The following is a 23,919-nucleotide window of genomic DNA, read 5'->3' as shown; positions in this document are numbered from 1 at the left end:
GCAGGCACGAACAACCAGCCATTACTTCACGGTAACATAACTCAGTACCGGTCAACCATCAGGTCGTCTCTAAAAACCAGTTCACCTAAACTAGAGGGAAGAGCTCGTCTAAAGACGCGTCGGCTCTCCTCCACAAGAGAATAAAGATACCACAAAATGAATCAAATCAACAACGAATGAATGAATGCTAAACACAGAGTGACTGCATGATCCTAGTTACAGCATACACAACATGGAGTTCACTGTTCAATACAAACACATCGCTCAAAGTTCAAAATATTCAAGTTCTAACAGTATGTGTAACGCCGACTTTACTTTTAACATTTTAAAAAAGAAATCTCTATTAAAAAATAGAAAAAACTTAAAAATGAGAAAAACTTGAATTGATCTGAAAGGTTGTTGTGATTTATGCAGGACAAGAAAGGTTCTGATGAGATGGACTGACAGCAGTACAGCCACACCCCGACTTCATGCTGACTGACACTGTGACCGACTGACACTGTGACCGACTGACACTGTGACTGACTGACACTGTGACCGACTGACACTGTGAAGAGACTGACACTGTGACTGACTGACACTGTGACCGACTGACACTGTGACCGACTGACACTGTGAAGAGACTGACACTGTGACTGACTGACACTGTGACCGACTGACACTGTGACTGACTGACACTGTGAAGAGACTGACACTGTGAAGAGACTGACACTGTGACTGACTGACACTGTGAAGAGACTGACACTGTGAAGAGACTGACACTGTGACCGACTGACACTGTGACCGACTGACACTGTGAAGAGACTGACACTGTGACTGACTGACACTGTGAAGAGACTGACACTGTGAAGAGACTGACACTGTGACTGACTGACACTGTGACCGACTGACACTGTGAAGAGACTGACACTGTGACCGACTGACACTGTGACCGACTGACACTGTGACTGACTGACACTGTGAAGAGACTGACACTGTGAAGAGACTGACACTGTGACTGACTGACACTGTGAAGAGACTGACACTGTGAAGAGACTGACACTGTGACTGACTGACACTGTGACTGACTGACACTGTGACTGACTGACTGACACTGTGACCGACTGACACTGTGACCGACTGACACTGTGACTGACCGACTGACACTGTGACCGACTGACACTGTGACCGACTGACACTGTGACCGACTGACACTGTGACTGACTGACACTGTGAAGAGACTGACACTGTGACTGACTGACACTGTGAAGAGACTGACACTGTGAAGAGACTGACACTGTGACTGACTGACACTGTGACTGACTGACTGACACTGTGACCGACTGACACTGTGACCGACTGACACTGTGACTGACCGACTGACACTGTGACCGACTGACACTGTGACTGACTGACACTGTGACCGACTGACACTGTGACCGACTGACACTGTGACTGACTGACTGACACTGTGACCGACTGACACTGTGACCGACTGACACTGTGACCGACTGACACTGTGACTGACTGACACTGTGACCGACTGAAACTGTGACTGACTGACACTGTGACCGACTGACACTGTGACTGACTGACACTGTGAAGAAACTGACACTGTGACTGACTGACACTGTGACCGACTGACACTGTGACCGACTGACACTGTGACTGACTGACACTGTGAAGAGACTGACACTGTGACTGACTGACACTGTGAAGAGACTGACACTGTGACTGACTGACACTGTGACCGACTGACACTGTGACTGACTGACACTGAGTGACTTGACACTGTGACCGACTGACACTGTGACTGACTGACACTGTGACCGACTGACACTGTGACCGACTGACACTGAGTGACTTGACACTGTGACCGACTGACACTGTGAAGAGACTGACACTGTGACCGACTGACACTGTGAAGAGACTGACACTGTGACCGACTGACACTGTGAAGAGACTGACACTGTGACCGACTGACACTGTGAAGAGACTGACACTGTGACTGACTGACACTGAGTGACTTGACACTGTGACCGACTGACACTGTGACTGACTGACACTGTGACCGACTGACACTGTGAAGAGACTGACACTGTGACTGACTGACACTGTGAAGAGACTGACACTGTGACTGACTGACACTGTGACCGACTGACACTGTGACTGACTGACACTGAGTGACTTGACACTGTGACCAACTGACACTGTGAAGAGACTGACACTGTGACCGACTGACACTGTGACCGACTGACACTGTGACCGACTGACACTGTGACTGACTGACACTGTGAAGAGACTGACACTGTGAAGAGACTGACACTGTGACTGACTGACACTGTGAAGAGACTGACACTGTGACTGACTGACACTGTGACCGACTGACACTGTGACTGACTGACACTGTGACCGACTGACACTGTGACTGACTGACACTGAGTGACTTGACACTGTGACCGACTGACACTGTGACTGACTGACATTGTGACCGACTGACACTGTGACTGACTGACACTGAGTGACTTGACACTGTGACCGACTGACACTGTGACCGACTGACACTGTGACCGACTGACACTGAGTGACTTGACACTGTGACCGACTGACACTGTGACCGACTGACACTGTGACTGACTGACACTGTGACCGACTGACACTGTGAAGAGACTGACACTGTGACTGACTGACACTGTGAAGAGACTGACACTGTGAAGAGACTGACTGACACCGTCTCACTGACAGTCTGTGCTTCCAGACTTCTGCCTTCAGCTCTTTGCTTCACTCGGTGGCAACAAGTGAAGAAAGCTTCAGGTGAAGCCTTCATTTACCACAAACACCTTTCTACTGACCGCCGCATGGGGGGCAGTCAGTAGACCTGTCAGTAGTTGTGTCAGTAGTAGCATCACTGATCTCTCAGCTCAGCTCCTCGTGTCGTGTCGTGTCGTGTCGTGTCGTGTCGTGTCGTGTCGTGTCGTGTCGTGTTCTCCTCTCTGGGGAAATGTGTTTAAAAATCTGCTCTCTCCAGTGTTTGCTTGGGAGTTTGGCCGGATTAGAATCTCTCACTGGCCGGTTTTGGCCCACAGGCCTTATGTTTGACACTCCTGAGTTACATATATAAAAAGGCAACATGTTGTTTGACCTCTCAGTCCTCTTTCCAGGACCCAGGATCCAGGTCCAGGTCCCGGGTCCAGGATCTGACAGTGGTCTCCTGACTGGAGGTGAAACCTCCAGCTGGCATTCCCAGAGCAAACTGCTGCTTCCTCCTGCTTCCTGGCACTTCCTCCTGCTTCCTGGTACTTCCTGCTGCTTCCTGGTACTTCCTGCTGCTTCCTGGTACTTCCTGCTGCTTCCTCCTGACGTGGCCTTGAACATAAACTAAGCGTGAGTTCTTCCTGTGTGTGTGACAGATGAGCTTCGGGAGGCGGAGTCATTACAGCATTCAGAGATTCTCAGCTGCCGGTCCTCGGCTCCCTGCTGCGCCGGCCTCCAGGCCGCTGCGCTCCGGGGCGGTACGGCGCTCGCCGCCGGGCGCCGTCAGAGCTCCACGGTTCGCAGGTGGGCGCGAGGCGACACCGCCGCCAGCACGCTGAGGGGCAGGCACTCGGACGACTCCACCGTGCTGCCGCAGCAGGACCAGTGAGGCTTCCCGGGATGGCCCTGGTGGGCGTGGCCACAGCCTTTAAATCCTCCTGCAGGACGGAGACACAGCGAGACGGAGGTCAAGGGGGCTGACGGGACAGAATCCCCCAAGGCTACCATCAGGAACACTCCAGCATGGGGGGAGCCGGCGATCAGACACGACGCACAGCAGTCCAGAGCAGGCAGCCAGCAGCGAGGACCCATCAGGGCCCAGAGGCTGCAGGGGACTGCCGGGGCTGCCGGGCCGGCGAGGACCCATCAGGACCCAGAGGCTGCAGGGGACTGACGGGGCTGCCGGGCCGGCGAGGACCCATCAGGGCCCAGAGGCTGCAGGGGACTGCCGGGGCTGCCGGGCCGGCGAGGACCCATCAGGACCCAGAGGCTGCAGGGGACTGCCGGGGCTGCCGGGCCGGCGAGGACCCATCAGGGCCCAGAGGCTGCAGGGGACTGCCGGGGCTGCCGGGCCGGCGAGGACCCATCAGGACCCAGAGGCTGCAGGGGACTGCCGGGGCTGCCGGGCCGGCGAGGACCCATCAGGACCCAGAGGCTGCAGGGGACTGCCGGGGCCGTGAGTCATGATCTGCCGCCGGACACTCAGTGTCCTGCAGGACGTGCTGCTCTGACCCTGGGGGCTGTGGGGCAGTCTGGACTTTGGGAGCATTTTGATTGCTTTGCTTCCCGCGTCGTTTTCTGCTACATTTAAGGCGAGGAGCGCCTGAGTGACGGGCGGCGTGTTTTCTCACATAAAACTCTGTCTTTTGGCCTCAGTCTTGTGTTTCAGGTCTGTCTGCTGATCACCTGCTTTCTTTTTCTTTAACCTTTATTTAACCAGGTAGGTCCCGCTGAGATTAAAAACCTCTTTTTCAAGGGAGTCCTGGGGACCTGCTGACAGGTGTTGGTCCGCCCGGGGCCGGATGCTGGCACAGAGACCAGATCGCCCTGGAAAAGACAGCCGGACTGCTACACATGAGAGTGTACGGTTCTCCGTGTTCTCTGTTGTTAATGTTCAGAGTGTATGGTTCTCTGTGGTTTCACTGATAAAACAACCAACAGCACCAACTAGTGGACCAGCGTGGGAACTGCAGGGTTTTGGTTGGTTCTTCACTGAACCAGCGGTTCTGACGGCGAGGAGCAGGACCTTTCTGAGCCAGTCTGGAGTGCAGGGCGTGTGTGGTGACTGGGGCCTGTGTGTACCTGGCATGGTTCCCGGGCAGCCACAGCGAGCCTCCCGGTCGCCTCCGCTGGAGCAGAAGGAGCAGCAGTGGAACGTGCCGCCGTGGCGCCGGAACTTCCTCTGGACGGTCAGAGAGAACGGCGAGCCCTGCGGGGCGACGGAGCGGGTGACTGTCTGGGAGGAGCTGCAGCTGACCCCTGCTGACCTCCTGACCTCCTGCTGACCTCCTGCTGACCCCCGCCCTACCTTCACGTGCTGGGCCCTGACACAGACCCACACAGAGTGTGGCCCCGCCTCCTCCGGTGTGAACGTCACGCTGTAGGATCCATCGCCGCGGTCCGACACCGTCGCCTCCACCGTGCTGAGGGACGAGGAGACAGCATTCAGACTGTATCAAGACACACTCAAAATCCAACACACACACACACACACACACACGCACGCACGCGCACGCACGCGCGCGCGCACGCACGCACGCACGCACGCACACACACACACACACACACACACACACACACACACACACACACACACACACACACACACACACACACACACACACACACACACACACACACAGCCAGCATCGACCAGCCACTGGGTTTCCAGCTGACAGCGGCCACCCTGAGACCAGACCTGGGGTTCTGGTCCCGTCACTGAGGTGGAACCAGCAGCAGACCCTCAGACCCTCAGACCCTCACCACACTGTAAATTCTAACAAGTTAACTTTACTCAAACGGATCTAGGAAACCGATTACCTTGAGAAATTTAAGTAAAGGAACTTAACTGTGTCAAGTAGAGTGAAATGATCGTATCTGAGTGAGCTTCTTCTTTTAAAGTTGTGAGCACTGAAAGCATCTGAGTAACGTTAACTTCCAAACAAGTTTTTTGAACTAAAATTTCTTGAGTCAAATTAACATATTCCAAACAACTTCTTGCGTGGTCTGGGGATCGAACCCATGACCCTCTGATTGTGAGGCTAGAGCACTGACTGCTCTGCTGCTGCTGAGAAGACTCATGGACCTCAAACACCGTGTGAGCAGTACTTAATACTACATAAAATGCTCTTCATGTACCTTACTTCAGCTTACTTAAAAATAATAACTCCCAACAATAGCTTTATGAAAACCATTATTTATTATTATTATTATTATTTTTTGTGTCCGTATTTGCAAACAGCACCAACAGTCATCAGAGGTCGACTTTGGCTGAAACGTTCCAGATTAAAGCTTGGTGGCTTCACAAGAAGCTCCCCAACACCACGTCTTCATCGGGAGTCCGGACTTTCAGATTACAAACAAAAGCCGGACTCAAGGCCAGCCTGTCGCATTGGGCTGTCTGCACCGCTTCAACGGCTTGCATGTTAATGCCTCGTTCTTCTTCATTGGTAAACGCGCGCCAAGCGGAAATGGTCACAAACTGCCACACACTCAGAAGAGTCCAGTAAATATCACTGAGTGGAACAAGTAAGCATGGAGAAAGTACAGAAAACTTGGAGGAACAAAGTAAACTTAAAAAACTAGCAAAAATTAAGTTGAATATACTATTTACACTAAAGTCATGTCAGTGTTTGCATTTGCAGTGCAGGGAGGACGGAGTCTGAAGTCTGTCCGGCAGAAACAGGACCAGACAGATCTTAGAATCCGTGCAGAGACGATCAGACCAGTGGCTGAAGCGGCCACAGCAACACGACGAGCTCTCTGATCCCCTGGACCCCCCACCAGGACCAGGTCAGGTAAGCAGTCAGCCTGAGGCATGACTCAGGGAGGGCAACGCCCCCTGCTGTGCATGGGCCCCCGGGTGGAGCCACTTAAAAACCAGGCAAGTGTCATGGATGGGCCTGGACAGGTTCAGCTGGACGCCAGCATTCCCACGGCCGGCTCCGGCTGAGCAGCTGCACGGCACACGGTTTGATTCCTGACAGTGAAACCTTTGAAAATGTGACAGAAGTGTGGCGCTCTCACCAGCTCCTCTTCTCCTTGTGCACCACGCTGACCAGGACGTGCTCCCCGCCTCGCGCCACCTGCTGCCCGGCCGAGTCCCGGCACACCAGGGTGAAGTGTCCCCGCTGGCCCACGGTGGCGCTCTGCAGACCTGAGACCAGCAGGGGCCAGGGGGCAGAGGTCAGTGTCCTTCATGGAGGCTTCAGATGAAAGCGTGTGTTTAAAGGATCTCAGAGCGGCGGACCAGGCTGGAAACCCAGCTTCACTCTGCTCCACGTTGGCTGCTGTTCTGTTCAATTCATGCATTAATGTAAGCATGCGTGAAATTTCCACGCAGCTGTTGACTCTTTCAAACACGTCCAGTGAAATGAGACATGGGAGACAACCCCCCGCCTAAAGAGCTCCGACCCCTCCTACAGGACCCGGAAGGTTCCTGCAGGGTTCCCGGCTGTGTAGAACTCTAATCGGTTAATGTTGCCTGAGACAGGTTTGAAAAGTTAACACGTGAATTTCCATTCTTCCACACACTCACACCGTCATTCAGCCTCAGCAGCTGGTTCTGCTGCTCGCCGTCCTCCACCACGTTCATCAGCTGCTGCTGTGCTGGAGCCAGATCAACGCTGCGTCTCCCGTCAGTCTGCTAGCAAATGATCCATGCTGTGTGTGTGTGTGTGTGTGTGTGTGTGTGTGTGTGTGTGTGTGTGTGTGTGTGTGTGTGTGTGTGTGTGTGTGTGTGTGTGTGTGTGTGTGTGTGTGTGTGTGTGTGTGTGTGTGTGTGTGTGGTGCTACTGCTACTAATGAACCTGCTTCTCATAGCTACGTCTCAGAAGATGGAAGGTTTACCGGCTGAAGGAACGAAACGTTCTTCACTGAGACTCACTACAATCAGGAGTCTGTACGGCGTCAGAGCCAAACAGGCGTCTGAATCCGGCGCTGTCACAATATTTACGCTCTTCTAATGTCAAGAAGACAAAGAGAAAAAAGTGAACGGTTTAATCCGGTACGAGCACGTCTGTCTTTTCTTAAAAAAAAAAAAACAACCATCTTCTCCTGAACAATTCAACTGTCTCAACAGAATCCAAAGAAATGTCCAGAAAACACAACCGAGCAGAAAACAACCAGCGTTTCCTTTGAAATGCTCTCAATGTTGTTGCTGGTTTAGCGGACCGGATTGTAGCCCCTTGTGGGCCGCTCTGGGCCCACGAGCCTTCAGTTTGCCAGCGTTGTCGAGATGCTTCGGGTGTCGGGTGTGCTGACGGTAACGGTAGAGCGGACGGCGTGAAACCAGCAGGACTGACCTTCGCCCTCCACGCTGCACCTGCTGACGTCCACCGCCTGGCAGCGGATCACGCCCACCACCGGGTATCCCTGCACCTCCCCCGCCGGCTCAGCGGGCAGGAAGCTGAGGGCGGCGGCCTCCTCGGGGGCCGGCGCCGGCCGGGGGTCGCGGCCGCCCTCCGCCAGGCTGGCCAGGCGTCTCAGGGTCACTCCTTTGGCGCTGAGGATCTCGGCGTCGGACCCGCAGCTCAGCAGCCGCTCGGCGAACTCCACGGCGCCCCGGACGTCCAGCAGCGCCTGCTGCAGCTGCGCCCTCTGCAGGTGGAGCTGGGTCCTGCAGGACGGAGGACAGGCAGACCTGGAATAAAGACATGAAGCACTGCGGGGCCGTCGCTGAAAACCTGAAGAAAACGCTTCGTATTAGCATTTTCATTTCAGAGAAGTTTCTTTTTTTTTTTTTTTTTTCCTGTTTTCCCCTTGTCCTGTTCAGCAGCTGGGGCGTGCAATATTGTATGACTGTAGCCTTTTACTATCCGAACAGATTTTAATGTTAGCAGCAGGACGAGACTGAATCTCCTCCTGCTGCTGCCTTTATTTAAAACTGGCATCCGGCATGGCTGCCGGACAGGACCGGGACGGAAACGCTCAGGGAGCGAGAGACAGGAAGAGAGAGAGATAAAGAGAGGGAGAACGGGGGGGCGGGGGGGAACAACCTATGTACAAATTCACAATACAAAACAGTGTTGTCAACGCACCACATGCAACCAAGAACAATCCCAAACCCCCAATCTAGACAACACCAAAACAGAGCCGACAACCAACACAAACACTGACAGAACCGTACATATACTGTATATATATATATGTATATATGTATATATATATATGTATATATATATATTTATATATATATATATATATATGTATGTATAATTTTTTTTTTTTCCCCCTGAAGAACCATAGTAGTGAACAGACCAGGCCACAACAACAAAAGGAGGTGTAGGGAAGGAAGGAAATGCAATGACACCACAAACCTTTTTTTTTTTTTTGTTTGTTTTTGTTTTTGAGAATATGTCTAGTAGTAACTCGTAGTAACTAGTAGTAACTAGTAGTAATTAGTAGTAAACTCGGGGCGTGCATCAAGAGAGGGCTACTACAGATCACCATTATTCTAACCACCACAAGAACACAAGGTAACCCAGTATGTGAAGAGTGATTAAAGATCAGCGTGATCATGAAAATATGATGGTGATAGTGATCATGCATATATGACCTCTGACCCCTGAGAAGGCCAGATGCAGGCCAGAGAGGCCCTCAGAACCCAGACAGCCGGCGGTCATCACAGAGCCTGGATCCAAGCCACTCCCCAGGCAGACGCCCCCGCTCCGGTTCAGAAACGGGGCAGAGGAAAGCCCCGGAATCACGACCGGCAGGAGCCGGTCCACCCCGGGCGCCGGACGCTCGGGGCGGGCAGAGCCGCGAGCCCAAGGCCCAAGAGCCCAGGAGCCAACCCCCCACACAGGCGGAGGGCCATGACCCCCCCGGGAGAACCGGCCCACACGGGCGGCTACCCACCCCAGGCCAGTACAGAAAAGTTTCAGACTAAAGAGGAGAAAGAGAATGGAGAAAGAAACGGCACAGTTAGCTATTTGGTTAGCTAGCATGCCAGGCTACTTGTTAGAGCTGATGGTTGTTTTAGGAATGAAACCACAAACACACACACACACACACACCCGGCAGACAACAATACACTAACACTGGAGAACTCAGACATTCACATGGACAGCACACCCAGTTACACTGTTGTTACAGTGACTGTTAACTCTAGAACTACCAGGACCAGGAGGATCTGGACTGGAACCAGGACCAGGAGGATCTGGACTGGAACCAGGACCAGGAGGATCTGGACTGGAACCAGGACCAGGAGGATCTGGACTGGAACCAGGACCAGGAGGATCTGGACTGGAAGGACCTGCACTAAGAGTGACGACTCTCTGGAGGAAAACACGGCTCTACTGAGCATGTGCAGTAGCAGCATTTCACAAAGAGATGTGTTTTCCCTTGTTCCCATGGAGACAGTGTTAGAGCATTGTTTTCAGCATGACACGTGCACCAGCGTGAGACGTGCACCAGCGCGAGTCGTGCACCAGTGTGAGACGTGCACCAGCGCGAGTCGTGCACCAGCGCGAGTCGTGCACCAGTGTGAGACGTGCACCTGCGTTGAGCCCGGATGTCCTCCAGCCGGCGCAGCAGGGTCAGGCAGTGGGCCTCCACGGCGCAGGCGTAGCCTCGTGCGAAAGCCCTCACCTCACTGGCTGCTGAATCGACTCGAGCCTGCAAAGCATCCTGGGAGATGTCCACCTGCAGCAGGGAGAGACGGGCAAGTCGGCCTGGTTAAAACCAACATCTTTTCATGTCTGTTTGCTCCCTTCTCCTTTTCTTTTCAGCACATACTGACACATGAAAGAAGACCTTCCAGAGAGCCAGTCAGCTGACTGGACACACACACACACACACACACACACACACACACACACACACACACACACACACACCTTCCTCAGGTTCTCCTCCAGCCGCTCCAGGCGGGGCCTGAGGTGGGCGGAGACCAGCTCTCGGATGCGGTCTCCATGGCGATCGATGACGTCGTGCGCGGGGCAGCAGCGGTGGTCCCGGTGCAGCGTGGCGGCACACTCCGGGCAGACGGGGAGGTCGCACGGCTGGCAGAACAGCCGCAGCTCCTGTCCCGGGTGGACGGAGCAGAGGACGGGACGGCAGAGACGGCCGCCGGCCTTCAGCTCCTCCAGACCCTGGACCGAGTGAGACGCCGTCCGTCTCTGGCGCCTGGACACAGCAGGCCAAAGCTCAGACGTCTCCGCAGGACAGCCGCTGCACTGAGCAGCAGCTGTTTCACAGTGCAACCAGATGCTTTAGTGTGTGTCCAGATGTTTTACACTGTGTGTCCAGATGTTTTACACTGTGTGTCCAGATGTTTTACACTGTGTGTCCAGATGTTTTTCAATGCGTGTCCACATGTTTTGCAGTGTGTATCAGGATGTTTTGCAGTGTGTATCAGGATGTTTTCCAGTGTGTATCAGGATGTTTTGCAGTGTGTATCCAGATGTTTTGCAGTGTGTATCCAGATGTTTTGCAGTGTGTTATCAGGATGTTGCTACAGTGTGTGTCCAGATGTTTTCCGGTGTGTTATCAGAATCTGGCTTCCACTCAGTTTTTCCCTTCAACAGTGGCGTGAGGAAACGCACTCACACACATTCGGCTCACAAACATAGCAAGTTATTGATCAAAAGCTGCTTTTTTAACAATATTTAAATGAATTAATGCTGATGGACAGTCAAAAGTGGTCAGAAGTCACACTTTCTTCTCATTGACCTGCATCCTTTAGCAGGACGGTTTGTTTTATTTGTACTTTCCTACAGTGTGTATCCAGATGTTTTGCAGTGTGTATCCAGATGTTTTCCGGTGTGTTATCAGGATGTTGCTACAGTGTGTGTCCAGATGTTTTCCGGTGTGTTATCAGGATGTTGCTACAGTGTGTATCCAGATGTTGCTACAGTGTGTGTCCAGATGTTTTCCGGTGTGTTATCAGGATGTTGCTACAGTGTGTGTCCAGATGTTTTCCGGTGTGTTATCAGGATGTTGCTACAGTGTGTATCCAGATGTTGCTACAGTGTGTGTCCAGATGTTTTGCAGTGTGTGTCCAGATGTTTTCCGGTGTGTTATCAGGATGTTGCTACAGTGTGTGTCCAGATGTTTTGCAGTGTGTATCCAGATGTTTTCCGGTGTGTTATCAGGATGTTGCTACAGTGTGTGTCCAGATGTTTTGCAGTGTGTATCCAGATGTTTTCCGGTGTGTTATCAGGATGTTGCTACAGTGTGTGTCCAGATGTTGCAACAGCGTGTGTCCAGATGTTTTCCGGTGTGTTGTCGGGATGTTGCTACAGTGTGTGTCCAGATGTTTTCCGGTGTGTGTGCAGCTGCCGTTACCTGTGCGCCTGGCAGCAGAACTCGCACAGGTTGACGCAGCACTCCTCGCACCGCCCCTCGGCTCCCGGCTCCCCGCACAGGTCGCAGCCCAGCGGGCCGTCCGTCACCAGGGTCTCCAGGAAGACTTCGTCCAGGGCCAGGTGGTCGGTGGTCAGGCCGGCCGGCCCGGCCCGGGGGAGGTCCACCTCGGAGTCGCAGTCCGGGCAGAGCACGGTGACGGCGGCCCCGGGCCGGGCCTCCTCCGCCGGGCCGCGCCGGGAGAAGGGCTCCAGCCGCTCGATGCAGTCCGAGCAGAAGGTGTGCAGGCAGGGCAGCAGTTTGGGCTCCCGGTACAGCCGCTGGCAGACCTTGCACACCGCCCTGGGGTTGACGGGGCCGGGCTGGACCCTGTCTCCAGACTCCTGGGGGGGCTCTTCCCGCTCCGCCTGCGACATTTTCAGGTCTTCCTAACTTCTGGAGCCCGAAACAAACAAACCCTCCGCCAAACCCCGGAGACCCTCAAAGCTGACCGAGAACCCGGGGAAAGCCTCCTTCTTTCTGCGGAACATCAAATAAACCCTCAGTTTCTGCTCCGGTTCTTTCAGAAACTCTGAAATAAAGTTGTGGAGAAAGTCCTGCTGCCCCCAGCCCGGAGCTGCGTTCACGGCTGCTGGGACATTCGACACCCTGTCGGCGTCAGACCAATGGGGAGGCGTTCACGGACCATCCGGGGTGGTCCGGAACCCCGCAGGACACCTCTGGGACTGTCTGGAAACCTGAGTACTCCCTCTGCTGGCGGGACCGAGTACCTCTGAGTGGAGGGGAGGCGGGGGTCCGGAACTCTCCAAATCCCAGAATGAAGACTGACTTTTCAGGAAAGATCATGAAATGTTCTTTCTCACATGGGGAATTTAATTTATCTGAGACGCTCCATGGCATTAAAATCAAACAAAACATTAATATCAATTATTATTAATAATGTTATAAATATTCCAAATATTGTTTTTATTAACAATAAAATGACACAATATTATTTTCCAATAAAAACACACTAGTACTTACAACGTAAGATAATTAAATAAATGACTCAAAAAATGCAAAACAAATTCATTTTTAGTGGATTATGTTAGATCAGCAGCTTTGTACAGTTTGCTGTGAAAAAGTAGCAAAAATACAATTCAACATTATTGATATCTAATGAAATTGATGTTAAACTGTAAGAACAGAATGATACTTATTCCAGCAAACTAAAGACCAGCAGTTTGTTTTTTTGCACACTATGACGCTGACGTCTCCCTGAGCGTGATGTTTCAAAGTAAATGGGAAATGATGTCATGTAGACAGAATTCAATAAATTATCCAAACCTCAGCCAGTATTAAACATTTCACACACTGAGGGTGCAGTGGTTGTTAGTTTAGAAGAAAATTAGGAAGTTAGCAAGTATTTTCACTTCCTGCATAAAGGATTCATCTGGACCGAATAAAACACTTTCACTGTGATTCTTCAGCGTTCAGAACGAGTTCACCTTTATTTGCACGTAGGAAAATTCATTTTGCCAGTGGCTGACTTCAGACAAAGGACTAAAACAACACTCTTCTATCTCACTGAGTCTAAAATGTAGAAACTTCAGCAGTCTTTGTCTTTTGTAGATTAAATGATCACTGAGAAACTACTCACAGAAGTAAAAGCACCCCTAAACACCACTGAAATGACAGAAGAGTGAGTAACTCATCCATCCCAGATAACTTCTTCACTTCACCAGAAACCAAATGTCATTCAGATTTACCACCATTAAGACCAAGCAGAGATCATCTCGCCTGAAGATTTTCAGCCATTTATTTAAATGGATTAAATGTGAGTGTGGAATTAGGATGAGAGAAACACCCAGCTACTGTTCATCCTGTTTGGTCGATGAGGTTATTTGATGTTTCACCAGTGTCAATGTAGTAAATGCTTGTTTTATCAAAACAAACTGAGGAGCATTCAGTTTAAAGATTTTGGAAAGCTTTGAAGCATCAAACGAAACTAAAACACGTTAAAACTGATGGGACTGTCTGATATGGGGACAGCACCTGTTCTTGCAGCATCCGTCTTGTGCACCGCTGCACTGAGCCCAGGGACGGCATCAGACCACCACAGGGCCCCGGGCCTCCTAACTCACACAGTACATGGAGAGGACGACGGCGGCGGCGTCCAGGACCAGGGACACAGGCAGGGAGCCTGCAGCCTCGCTGTAGACGAAGTAGGTCCTCTGCGACACTCCAGCCTCTGAAACACACACACATGAGTTCTCTTCTCATTGATATAAATCCAGTGTCTTTAATGATTGTTTTTGTTACTGAATGTTGGGAAATCATTCTGGATTCTCTAAAACTGAGGAATGAAAGCATGAGGACCAGTTGGAGGAGAGGAACCCAGCAGAGCACCTGGACCTCACACACACTGGGTTTTCCTGTGGATGGTACAGGACGTGGTGGCGGTGGAATCGGTTCACAGAGGCTAAAACCTGGATAACCAGCAGCCTCCGCTCTGGACCAGTGCTGCAGCTGCGACATTCAGAGCGTCCAGATGAAGCCGCTGAAGCGCCGCTGAAGCCGCTGAAGCCGCTGAAGCCGCTGGCCGGCCTGAGATGGCCTCTGAGCTGCTCGCTGGAACAGCACCCAGGGTGCCAAACATGAGGCCTGTGGGCCAAAACTTTAACTCCTAAACTACAAAGGAAGCAGTAGTTCTTCATTTCCTGGTGCTGGACACCACCGTTTGATGAGCGTTAATGTTTAAATATATAAATATGTACATATATATATATATATATATATATATATATATATATATACACACACACACACACACACACACACATATATATATGTGTGTGTGTGTGTGTGTGTGTGTGTGTGTGTGTGTGTGTGTGTATATATATATGTGTAGATGTTTAGAGCAACCAATCACAAAGGAGAGGGGGGTTGAGTGGCGTCAACTCAAAGCCCGCCCCCTGAATGCCAAAACTCAACATCACCGCGTGAGCAGACAGCTCAGACATGTCACCGCGCGTGTAGAAAGAGATCGCGCGCGCACAAAAAGTGATGTCGCGCGCGTAAAAAGTGACCGCGCGCGCGCAGAAATAGACCACGCGCGCGCGGAGAGGCATCGCGAGCGCACAGACAGTGGTTTAACTGTGCGCGATTATGATTTTTTTTGCGCGCAGAATTTTGGCACTAAAATGACGCCATACAGCAGAGCCAGCAGTCCTGTGATCAGGCGGAGCTGGGTGCCGCGGTGCTGCAGAGCGCTGCTGAGAGGCCTCAGGCAGAGCGAGCGGCGGCAGGTAAACAGGACCTTGTTGAACCGGGGTAAACCCTCACCTGCTACGGTGGCCTCGCCTACAGCGATCACGAAGCGGTTCTCGATCCTGCAGCTGTAGGTCTCGTCCAGGTGGGGCGGCTGCAGACTGCTGACCACGGCGAAGGTCCCCACGGGGCTCTGGGTCCAGGCGGTGCTGGCCTCCAGGAGGCTCCCGGTCTGGTTCACCCAGGTGACGTTGGGCCTGGGGAACCACTTGCGGGCTACGGCGGTGAGGGTCCCGTTTGAGAAGCTGAATGTGGGGGCCGAAAAAGCTGAAACCAGACCACAACAGAAGAGTGGGCCCCTGCTGCAGAGGGCGTTCAGAAACCACTTCTGAGTGGATCAACAGTGAAGCACAGAACCGGAGAAACCAATCCACAAGACATGAACAGAAAACCTCCTTTATGTGTTTAATTTTCTGATTTGTAAGATTTAATTTACTTTCTTTTACTCTCAAAAAGACATTTCTGCTTTTATTTTTCATCTCCGTTTTTGACATTCATCATTTTTTTCTCTCCACAGTTTGTTTTTATTCTTGATGTTCTGTCTTGTAAAGTAAATGTTCTCAGTTAGTTTTTCACACCTGCTAAAACGCTAAACCGCCTCTCTGAACCACATTCTCAGTGGCCTAAACTCATTCTTCCAATCAAACACTCTTTTGGCAAAAACCTAAACCCTGTTCAGGTCCTATGCTCAGTTTGCAAAACCTTACACACATTCTCAAGCACTAAACACATTTCACAACATTTTTGCTAAATTGTAATCACTGTCAGCAAAATGTGAGCACAACTCCAACACAGCTGCCATCTTTTACACACAACTCAAAAGTGAACACACACGTTTGTAATGGTGAGATCAGACCAAGTGCGCACAAAGACAAGACGTTGGAGACTGAGTCTCAGTGACCATGCAGCAGTTTGCTTTGGTTTTGTTTTTTATGACAGTGAATTTAGATATCACTTTGACTTTGATGCATTTTTTTTCTAAATGCATTTACAGTCAAATAAACATTTTCTGTGCACTGCATGGACAGCTTGCTGTGTCCTCAGTTATTTCATGTAGTGTCTAATGAACGATCTGAGGTGAGCATGTTTCTACCTGCTGTGTGTGAGATCTGAACGTAGTTTGGTTTTGAACACAGGAGAGCTGTGTTGAGGGGATAGTTTGATTTTGACAGAAATGTCTGAGGTTTTGTGAATGTAGTTTGAATTTTTGGATTTGTGTTTAAGGTTTTGAGAAAATGGATGGGGGTTTCAAGAAGCAGGTTTTAGCAATTGTGAAAAACTGAATGAATCGTTGGTGATATGGCTCAGGTGGTGGAGGGAAAACACTTCAGGCGCCGTCAGCAGCGCTTTCAGGAAAAGTATGATCGTTTTGAACACACAGTGGTTTTACAGTCTCTTAGTAGTGAGGAGGGATGAGTACAGGTGAGTACAGGTGAGTACAGGTGAGAACAGGGTTTCATGTATTCATATCCTATATTCCTGCAGAGGTGGAGTGTCTCAGTGAAGAGTGGTGCCGGAGGGATGGGCGGGGCTACCTGCAGTCCTCAGGTGGATGCTGATCTCCCCGCCTCCACCCGAGGAGTCGATGCTGCAGGTGTAGTCTCCCTGGTCGCTCAGGCGGATGCTCCGCAGCAGCAGGGAGGCGTTTCCCTGGCTGATGGAGTCGGGGAACAGCTGAGTCCTGCCTCTGAACTGGGGGGCCTGGCCCTGCAGGTTCGGTGCCCCGTCCCTGTAGGCGTACACCTCCCCCTCCAGGTCCGCCTTGGTCCAGGCCACCGACACCTGGGTGAAGGTGTCCTGGCCCACCACGTTGGAGTACAGGTAGCAGTCGAGCACCAGGTCCTCCCCCACGTTCCCGATGGGCTTGGTGCTGCTGCTCAGGGCCTCGGTGGTCTGGCCTGGTGGACAGGAGGACCAGGTCTGACTGGAGATCAGGTGGTTTGTTTCTCTGCCGACGGCTTGGAGCCGTTCAGGCCGACATTACTGCACACCTTCAGACTGTGGTGTTTCTGCTTTACTGTCTGTGAGGAAGGCTGCTTTCACACCTACAGCATTTGGTCCGCTGGAAGCGGACTAGCGTCCCCAACTCCTGCAGGTTCGGTTCGTATGCACTGGTGTGAAAACGGACCAGTTAGTTTTGGTCCGGGACAAAGAACCGTACCGAGACCTCCTCGAGGAGGCGGTCTCGGTGCGGTCCCGGTGCGGTCCGCTGCTGGTGTGAACGCTGACCGGCCTCGGTCCTGTCCGCTCTGTTGTGGAGAAGGCTTTTTGGTCGGCGGAGGCTTCCGTAGCAAGCCGCACGGCACATTACATCACACATGCTGGCCAATCAGGGTTCACTTCTGTCACCCAAAACACACTATTGTGTGAACAGCGCCACCAAGGGGCAGGAGGGTCATAGTGGATAGTTAATCTGCAAAAACAAGTGGTGTGAATGCAAACCGAACTAGTTGACAGCTGCGACGTTTATGAATAATTTATGTCCGAACCGAACCACTCTAGCGGACTAGTAGGCGTGAAAGCACCCGAAGACTCAGAACCAAAGCAGCTGATCCAGAACATTTATCCAACCTGGAGCAACACGGTGTGACGATCCCCAGTGTTTCCAAAATCTAACCTCAAAAAGCCTTAATGTCACTTTAAAAGAAAAGAGCATCAAGGTAAAAGAAAAGCAGCACAAATGACTGACTGGAAGAGAGCCGCTGGTCCTGGACCCAGTGCTAAATGATCAAGATGCAGAGTGGCTGAAATTAAAGCTGCAAGTGGCATTGGTCGGGACCGAGCCTCCTTGCCGGCCCGCGACTGAGACGTCCACCCACTAACATGGGAGTTATTAGCATCTGTCATCCACTGACATGGAGTTGTTAGCATCTGTCATCCACTAACATGGAGCTGTTAGCTTCTCCCATCTGCTTTTCACAGTCACTGAATGAAGGCAATGAGTGTCAGAGTTTGATTGACAGCTGCTGTCAGCTGTGTAACTGCACCGTATGCCCATATATGGTCATGCCCGTTATGGTGCGTTCACACCGGACGCGTCGCGGGCGTCGTTGACGCTTGGGACGCCTCGAAGCTGACACTTGTGACGCTTCAAGCACGACGCTTGACACAAAGCTCGCGATGCGCGTCAGTTTATTGGCACGCGGGAGGCTGATTTCTGTTTTCCGCTATGGCGGATCGGCTTCATTTGTTAAATAAAGCTAGACCGCGTCGTCGTCGGAAAAGTCGCTATTGGCTGCTCTGCTCCTCTCTGCTCTGACTGCAGCAGGGGGCGCTGCTGAGACTGACCGCTTGTGAGTGCTTTGGGACGGGGGAGGGGCTCACGCAGCACCCGCTGCTCATGGGCAACAGCAACGAGACGTCCTGTCACGTCTCCAGAGCACCAGAAAAGGTCGCTAGGTTTGTCGCTAGTTGCTTTTGACAAAAAAAAAGTCGCCAAGAGGCTTTGGAAAGTCGCCAGATTTAGCGAGAAAGTCGTCAAGTTGGCAACACTGGCTGGCCCGCATCGGTGCTCGGATCACTCGTAGTGACGTAGCACCGGAGGGATCGTCTCTGATTGGTTTACGTTCAGCGGCAGCGCATCGAAAGTTCAGTTTTCCCAACTCTCAAAAAGCGACGCTCACGACGCTCCTGACGCCGGGGACGCGCGTCGTGGGCGTCGACGCTCGAAACGCTTGAAAAGCGACGCTCATGACGCTCCTGACGCGCCGCCCCGCCGCCTGCCGCTCCACGACGCTCATCCACATAGACTTTGCATTGAAAAGCGCCGCTCACGACGCTTGCGACGCGTCCGGTGTGAACGCACCATTAGAGTGGGAGAGAGGAGAAAATAAAAGCTTCTGTTTGGGAAACAACTGCTCCTTGTTCCATTCCTGTTTGGCAAAACTGAACACAAAATATCACGTTTGTTAGGAAAATTAGTTGTCTTTCAGTTGGTGAGGCTTTCAGAGCAGTCAGACTTTTAGTTTGGACCGTAGAGGCCTCAGCTTGTGAGAAACACGAGAATTTTCCCCATCCGGCTCCATTATAACTGAGAGCAAAAAAAATGCAGAGCGCACACCTTTTCATACCTGTGAAAATGTACATATAACATGGAATTTTCCCCACTTATGTTAGATCATCTTGTTCGGGAGAACTTGGTGACACCATACATGTGCTCGGTTTGTTGATAGGAGTCACGGTTTAGCCACACTCGACGCTTGTTTGAGGTGCTGAAAAAAGGCGATTTTTTTCCTTTTTCCCCATTATAACGGATGAGGGCCGGAGCAAGGCAGGATTTCAGACTTCCAACTTTGAACGCTAATAAAATCCACACCGTTAGACTTTTGACAAAGTTGTTCCCAACTTTTGTAGAGAAATTTATCCTCTATCACGTCACATGACTCTGATATCTGTACGACAAATGGTCTCAGAGGACATCATTTTTTTCGTGAGGAGTGATTTCGAGCAAAAATTTACTTTGAAAGGGGAATTGCGAACTTCCTGTTGGATTTAGGTCAGGAGTGTCAGTGCATGAATTTTCGATCTCGATGAGATGAACGCGTCAACGTTGGTTTGATCTCTCTACGACATTCCTACGGGCCGCGGCGTCAATTTTACTGTTTCTAGGTGGCGCTAGAGAGCAGATGGGGGTCAATATTTCCATTTTATCAAATGTTTTGCCAGTTCGGATGTGTGTTCCAAATTTCGTGAGTTTTCGTGCATGTTTAGGGGGTCAAATTTGCGTTTATATACGAGGTCAGTATAATAACGAAGAAACGGAGGAAAAACAATAGAGACCCTGCCCTCCGCCCGGAGGGCATGGGCCCTAATCAAATTAACCCTGTTTAATATAAAGTTCAGTCAAGTTAATAAGTTCTTAAATATTTTAGATCATTTGACTTGAACTCCAAACTATGATAACTATACTCTAGCGTCTCAAGAAGAACAGTGTGTCCAGATGAATCGCCATCATTCAAAAGTTCCTAATGTGCACCGATAAAATGAAACATTTCTTTCTTTTTGCTTTTGTACTCGAGAAAAGATGTTTTTGAATTTTACTTTTGCCAAACTCCTTCATGAAGTGTTATTTCAACGTTTTTAACGACGCCCCCATCGTTAAAAATGCAACCACTGACATTCACACAAATGCTGATTTTCACCATTTCAGGAGACTTTACATTGATTTACACTCACCTATACCCCTTACATCCTGGACACACACACACACACACACACACACACACACACACACAGCTTACTTGTGAAGGTTATGGTGAAGATGAGGATGATGACGACGGTGAAAATGACGATGAGGGTGATGATGCTAGAAGCACGGAGAAGAAAGGTGTGAAACAGCTGAAATCTGCTCATTGTGAGAAAAGTAAAACACAGAGTTTGATACTGACATTCAGACTGCAGACTGACACAAGGACATGTTCTACTGAAATACTGTTCAATAGCAGAGAGCACGTCTGTGATCTTCTGAGTCTGTGATTGGCCGTAACGCCCTGACATGGTGTCAGTTTTGCTGTTCGACCTCGTCAGCCCGTGGACTCTGGCAGATCTCTCTGAGAAAATCCTTCTCCTCACTTACAAAATCCTAAATGGGATGGCTCCGACCTATCTCCAAGATGCTTTAACGCCTTATCAACCAATCAGAGCACTCCGCTCTCAAAATGCAGGGTCACTGGTGACTCCTAGAGTCTCTAAATGGACACTAGGTGGAAGAGCCTTTAGCTATCAGGCACCGTTTTTATGGAACCAGCTTCCAAGTGGTGTCAAAGAGGCAGACACAGTCTCCACATTTAAGGTCAGGCTCAAGACGTTTCTCTTCGATGCAGCCTATGATCAGGTCAGCTAGGGACTCTAAACTAAACTAAACTAAACTAAACTAAACTAAACTAAACCAAACTAAACTAAACTAAACTAAACTAAACTAAACTAAACTAAACTAAAGTATCCAAACTATACTAACTAAATACTAGTTTAAACAGTAAACTATCCACAAAGCTGCCCCAGGAGCTAGAATGCTGTGGGAAGTACGGTGCACTGAGCCCTATCCTCTAATGTCTGAATGTTCTTCCCTTTAGTCCGTTCATTGCTTTTCACCTGCTGTCCCCCCTTCGAGGGGGAGTCTTCTCCAGTTTCAGTTGCTGACTCCACTATTACGAGGGCCTACGAACAAGCTCCGTCCGGACCGGGAGGACACTCCTGTCGGTGCTGTGCCCGCGGACTGGCTTCGGTTCTACTTCTGGGTTCTTGTGCTGGACCGTCCAACGGACTGTCCTCAACATAGTCCTTTACTTCTTGTTGTCTCATGCTAGCTGTTGCCAAAGCTGTCCGTCCCTGGGAGAGGGATCCCTCCATACTGTGGTTCTCCCCAAGATTTCTTCTTTTCCCACTGGGTTTTTGGAGTTTTTTCTTGCCGGATGTGAGGGTCTAAGGCGGTGGTTGCTTCGTTTTGTCTCGTTACTGTGAATTTGACATATTAACATTATGCTTACTCACTGTTTTTATTTTTACCAACCAATGTAACATCTTGAAGCCTCTGAGGCAACTGTTGTTGTGATACTGGGCTATACAAAAATACATCGATTGATTGATTGAGATCTCTGAGCTGAGCTCTGGTTCCAGCCAGATCCTGTCAGTCATTCTTTCAGCTGATGCCTCTGGTTTGGGGCAGAACACCTGGTCCATTCCAGTCTGATCGGCTGTTTACATGCAGGAGTAAATCCACTTTCACTCATACTATCCAAGTGTGTTCATCCAGTTTTCAGCAGTTCCGTGGAGCTGACATGTTTACATGAACTTCTGCGGTGCTGTCAGGCGGGTGACGCCTCCCTGCTGCAGCACACCTGAACCGAATATTATCACAAAGCTCCTCAGAAATCCCCATGAGGAGCCGCTCAGTGCAGTGACACCGAGGTCCTGAAGGACAGGGGCCCTCCGACATCCAGGGCTCCTCAGAACTCTCCTGGGTCATGACCCTGTTCTCCTCGTTTCCTTCCTGGAACCTGAACACTTCTCCAGAGACCTTCTGAACGATTGTCTGTCAAACTCACTCATGTCTCCGCTTCTCACACATCAAACAGAAGGACAGTATGTTCACCTGGCACCTCCTAACGGGTGAGATGTTGAGGAAGTAAGGACGAGTTTTCATTTCACTTTTCCTTTTCTCTCGGTCCAGATGGATGAAATGACTCAGATCAGCCTCAACAGGATAATCCTCACTTTCTCACCTGTGGTAAAACTTTATCAGCACTTCATCAGAGCATCAAACCTGATGGCCTTACGTGTAGAAGATGACTTGTCCAAACGTCGCCATGGTGTCTCAGAAATCAGATGAAAAAGAGTTGAAGTCCTCCGGTCCGGTCATAACACTGCAGCTGATCCCTGTCTTCAGCCTGAGCACCGCTGACTGCTGCTCTGTCTGTGACGGCACTTTAAACACACCATGAGCAAACATTGCTTTTAAGGTGTGTGCCTCGTTTTTGTTGACATGTCAATTATCTTATGAAAATAAAAATGTGAGCTCCTGCTTCCCCCAGAGGCCATGACACCAACATAACACCGCTGAATGCTCAGTGTCTTCTAGTGGGTTCAAAAGAGGGAAGAGGATATTTTACTGTATGATCAAAACACCACATGAAGCGTCTGCTGCTGGTTCATCATTAACCAGAAGGAAAACGATGAGGGGACGGCTGGGTTTGTTCTTTTACTGAAGGTACTGCAGCTACTTCATGCTTCTGTTCCAGGAAGAACAGAGTCAAGGGTCAGATGGTGAGAGACAGTCTGTCTCTTTGTGTTTGTCCTGTAATGGACAGATGGATGGATGATGGATGGATGGATGATGGATGGATGAATGATGGATGGGGGATGGATGATGGGCGAATTCATCATCCGGTGGGAAGCCCACAGCACCACCATGTGGTCACACAGGGTAAGACATGCTGACTGCAGCAGTGGGAGCTGGTGCTGATGCTGTGTTGGATGGAGTGGGTGGAGGAGGCGGTGCTGTGGCCAGCGCTCTGTAGCTAGGCTTTGGGCCTTTGTGGATGGCGTTGCCTCCGTTCATATGTGTATAATGTGACGCATGCATGGACTGGATGACAGCTGAGTGGTTTTAGTAATGAGGATAAAGTGAAATCTGCTGTGATGTGCTTTCTCTGTCACTGGCACATTTACATAGGCCAAACAAATCCTCTTTATAATCGGACTGCAGCTGAAGCGGATTGTAAATCAGTCATGTAAACACCTGAGTGGATCCACTTCACTCGGAGCGGATTGTGTTTTGGATCTGTTTGGACGAGGCAGTCTACACCAATTGAGAACATTACAGTAAAGTGGACAGAGCATGTGGACGTCACCCGTTTGTTTCTGATATCAGAAAAAGAGGCCAGCGGGAGGCTGGCATGATGGGATTTTGGAGCCAGAAATGAAGAAACACAGCGAGGGGGCGGGGCCAGAGAGCTCCAGGGGGCGGGGCTGACTGAGAGCCCAGGACTGTGGCGTTGTGTGATCATGTTTCCACAGTGTTTCAGATCATTTACTTGTCAATAATAAACGTTTACAGTGTTTATGCATTCGACC

The 23,919-nt window shown here is 50.7% G+C and overlaps 2 protein-coding genes across 3 annotated transcripts; both read right to left on the bottom strand.

The window, feature by feature from the left end:
* Window positions 1-2,606: 2,606 nt before the first annotated feature.
* trim45 (tripartite motif containing 45) lies at window positions 2,607-12,654 on the bottom strand. The gene is made up of 8 exons (XM_030111993.1): window positions 12,022-12,654; window positions 10,572-10,860; window positions 10,232-10,377; window positions 8,037-8,350; window positions 6,760-6,889; window positions 5,042-5,156; window positions 4,816-4,942; window positions 2,607-3,671 (listed from the first exon to the last, which is right to left on the bottom strand). Exons 1-8 carry the CDS (start codon window positions 12,453-12,455, stop codon window positions 3,517-3,519), a joined length of 1,710 nt encoding a protein of 569 aa, XP_029967853.1. The 5' UTR covers window positions 12,456-12,654; the 3' UTR covers window positions 2,607-3,516.
* Window positions 12,655-13,455: 801 nt separating this feature from the next.
* vtcn1 (V-set domain containing T cell activation inhibitor 1) lies at window positions 13,456-22,738 on the bottom strand. 2 transcript variants are annotated; one of them, XM_030111880.1, is made up of 5 exons: window positions 22,623-22,738; window positions 20,589-20,653; window positions 16,884-17,246; window positions 15,364-15,615; window positions 13,456-14,293 (listed from the first exon to the last, which is right to left on the bottom strand). In XM_030111880.1, exons 1-5 carry the CDS (start codon window positions 22,652-22,654, stop codon window positions 14,154-14,156), a joined length of 852 nt encoding a protein of 283 aa, XP_029967740.1. In that variant the 5' UTR covers window positions 22,655-22,738; the 3' UTR covers window positions 13,456-14,153. The 2 variants fall into 2 exon arrangements, with proteins under 2 accessions (XP_029967740.1, XP_029967742.1); XM_030111882.1 differs by having other exon boundaries at window positions 13,461-14,269.
* Between the last annotated feature and the right edge of the window lie 1,181 nt (window positions 22,739-23,919).

This window comes from Salarias fasciatus, chromosome 16 (genome assembly GCF_902148845.1).
Source record: "Salarias fasciatus chromosome 16, fSalaFa1.1, whole genome shotgun sequence".
Taxonomy (NCBI): Eukaryota; Metazoa; Chordata; class Actinopteri; order Blenniiformes; family Blenniidae; genus Salarias; species Salarias fasciatus.
The sequence above is the reverse complement of the archived record's forward strand: the minus strand, read 5'-3'. Positions and strand labels throughout refer to the sequence as shown.

What these genes read in the sequence shown, in the direction of transcription:
- vtcn1 (XM_030111880.1), bottom strand. Translation starts at nt 22,654, where the DNA reads ATGGCGACGTTTGGACAAGTCATCTTCTACAC. An exon ending in CTTCACCATAACCTTCACAA is followed by an intron (nt 17,247 to 20,588) that starts GTAAGCTGTGTG and finishes CCTGTCCACCAG; the next exon opens with GCCAGACCACCGAGGCCCTG. An exon ending in CATCCACCTGAGGACTGCAG is followed by an intron (nt 15,616 to 16,883) that starts GTAGCCCCGCCC and finishes GTCTGGTTTCAG; the next exon opens with CTTTTTCGGCCCCCACATTC.
- trim45 (XM_030111993.1), bottom strand. Translation starts at nt 12,455, where the DNA reads ATGTCGCAGGCGGAGCGGGAAGAGCCCCCCCAGGAGTCTGGAGACAGG. An exon ending in GACATCCGGGCTCAACGCAG is followed by an intron (nt 8,351 to 10,231) that starts GTGCACGTCTCA and finishes TCCGTCCTGCAG; the next exon opens with GACCCAGCTCCACCTGCAGA. An exon ending in TCAGGGCCCAGCACGTGAAG is followed by an intron (nt 4,943 to 5,041) that starts GTAGGGCGGGGG and finishes GTCGCCCCGCAG; the next exon opens with GGCTCGCCGTTCTCTCTGAC.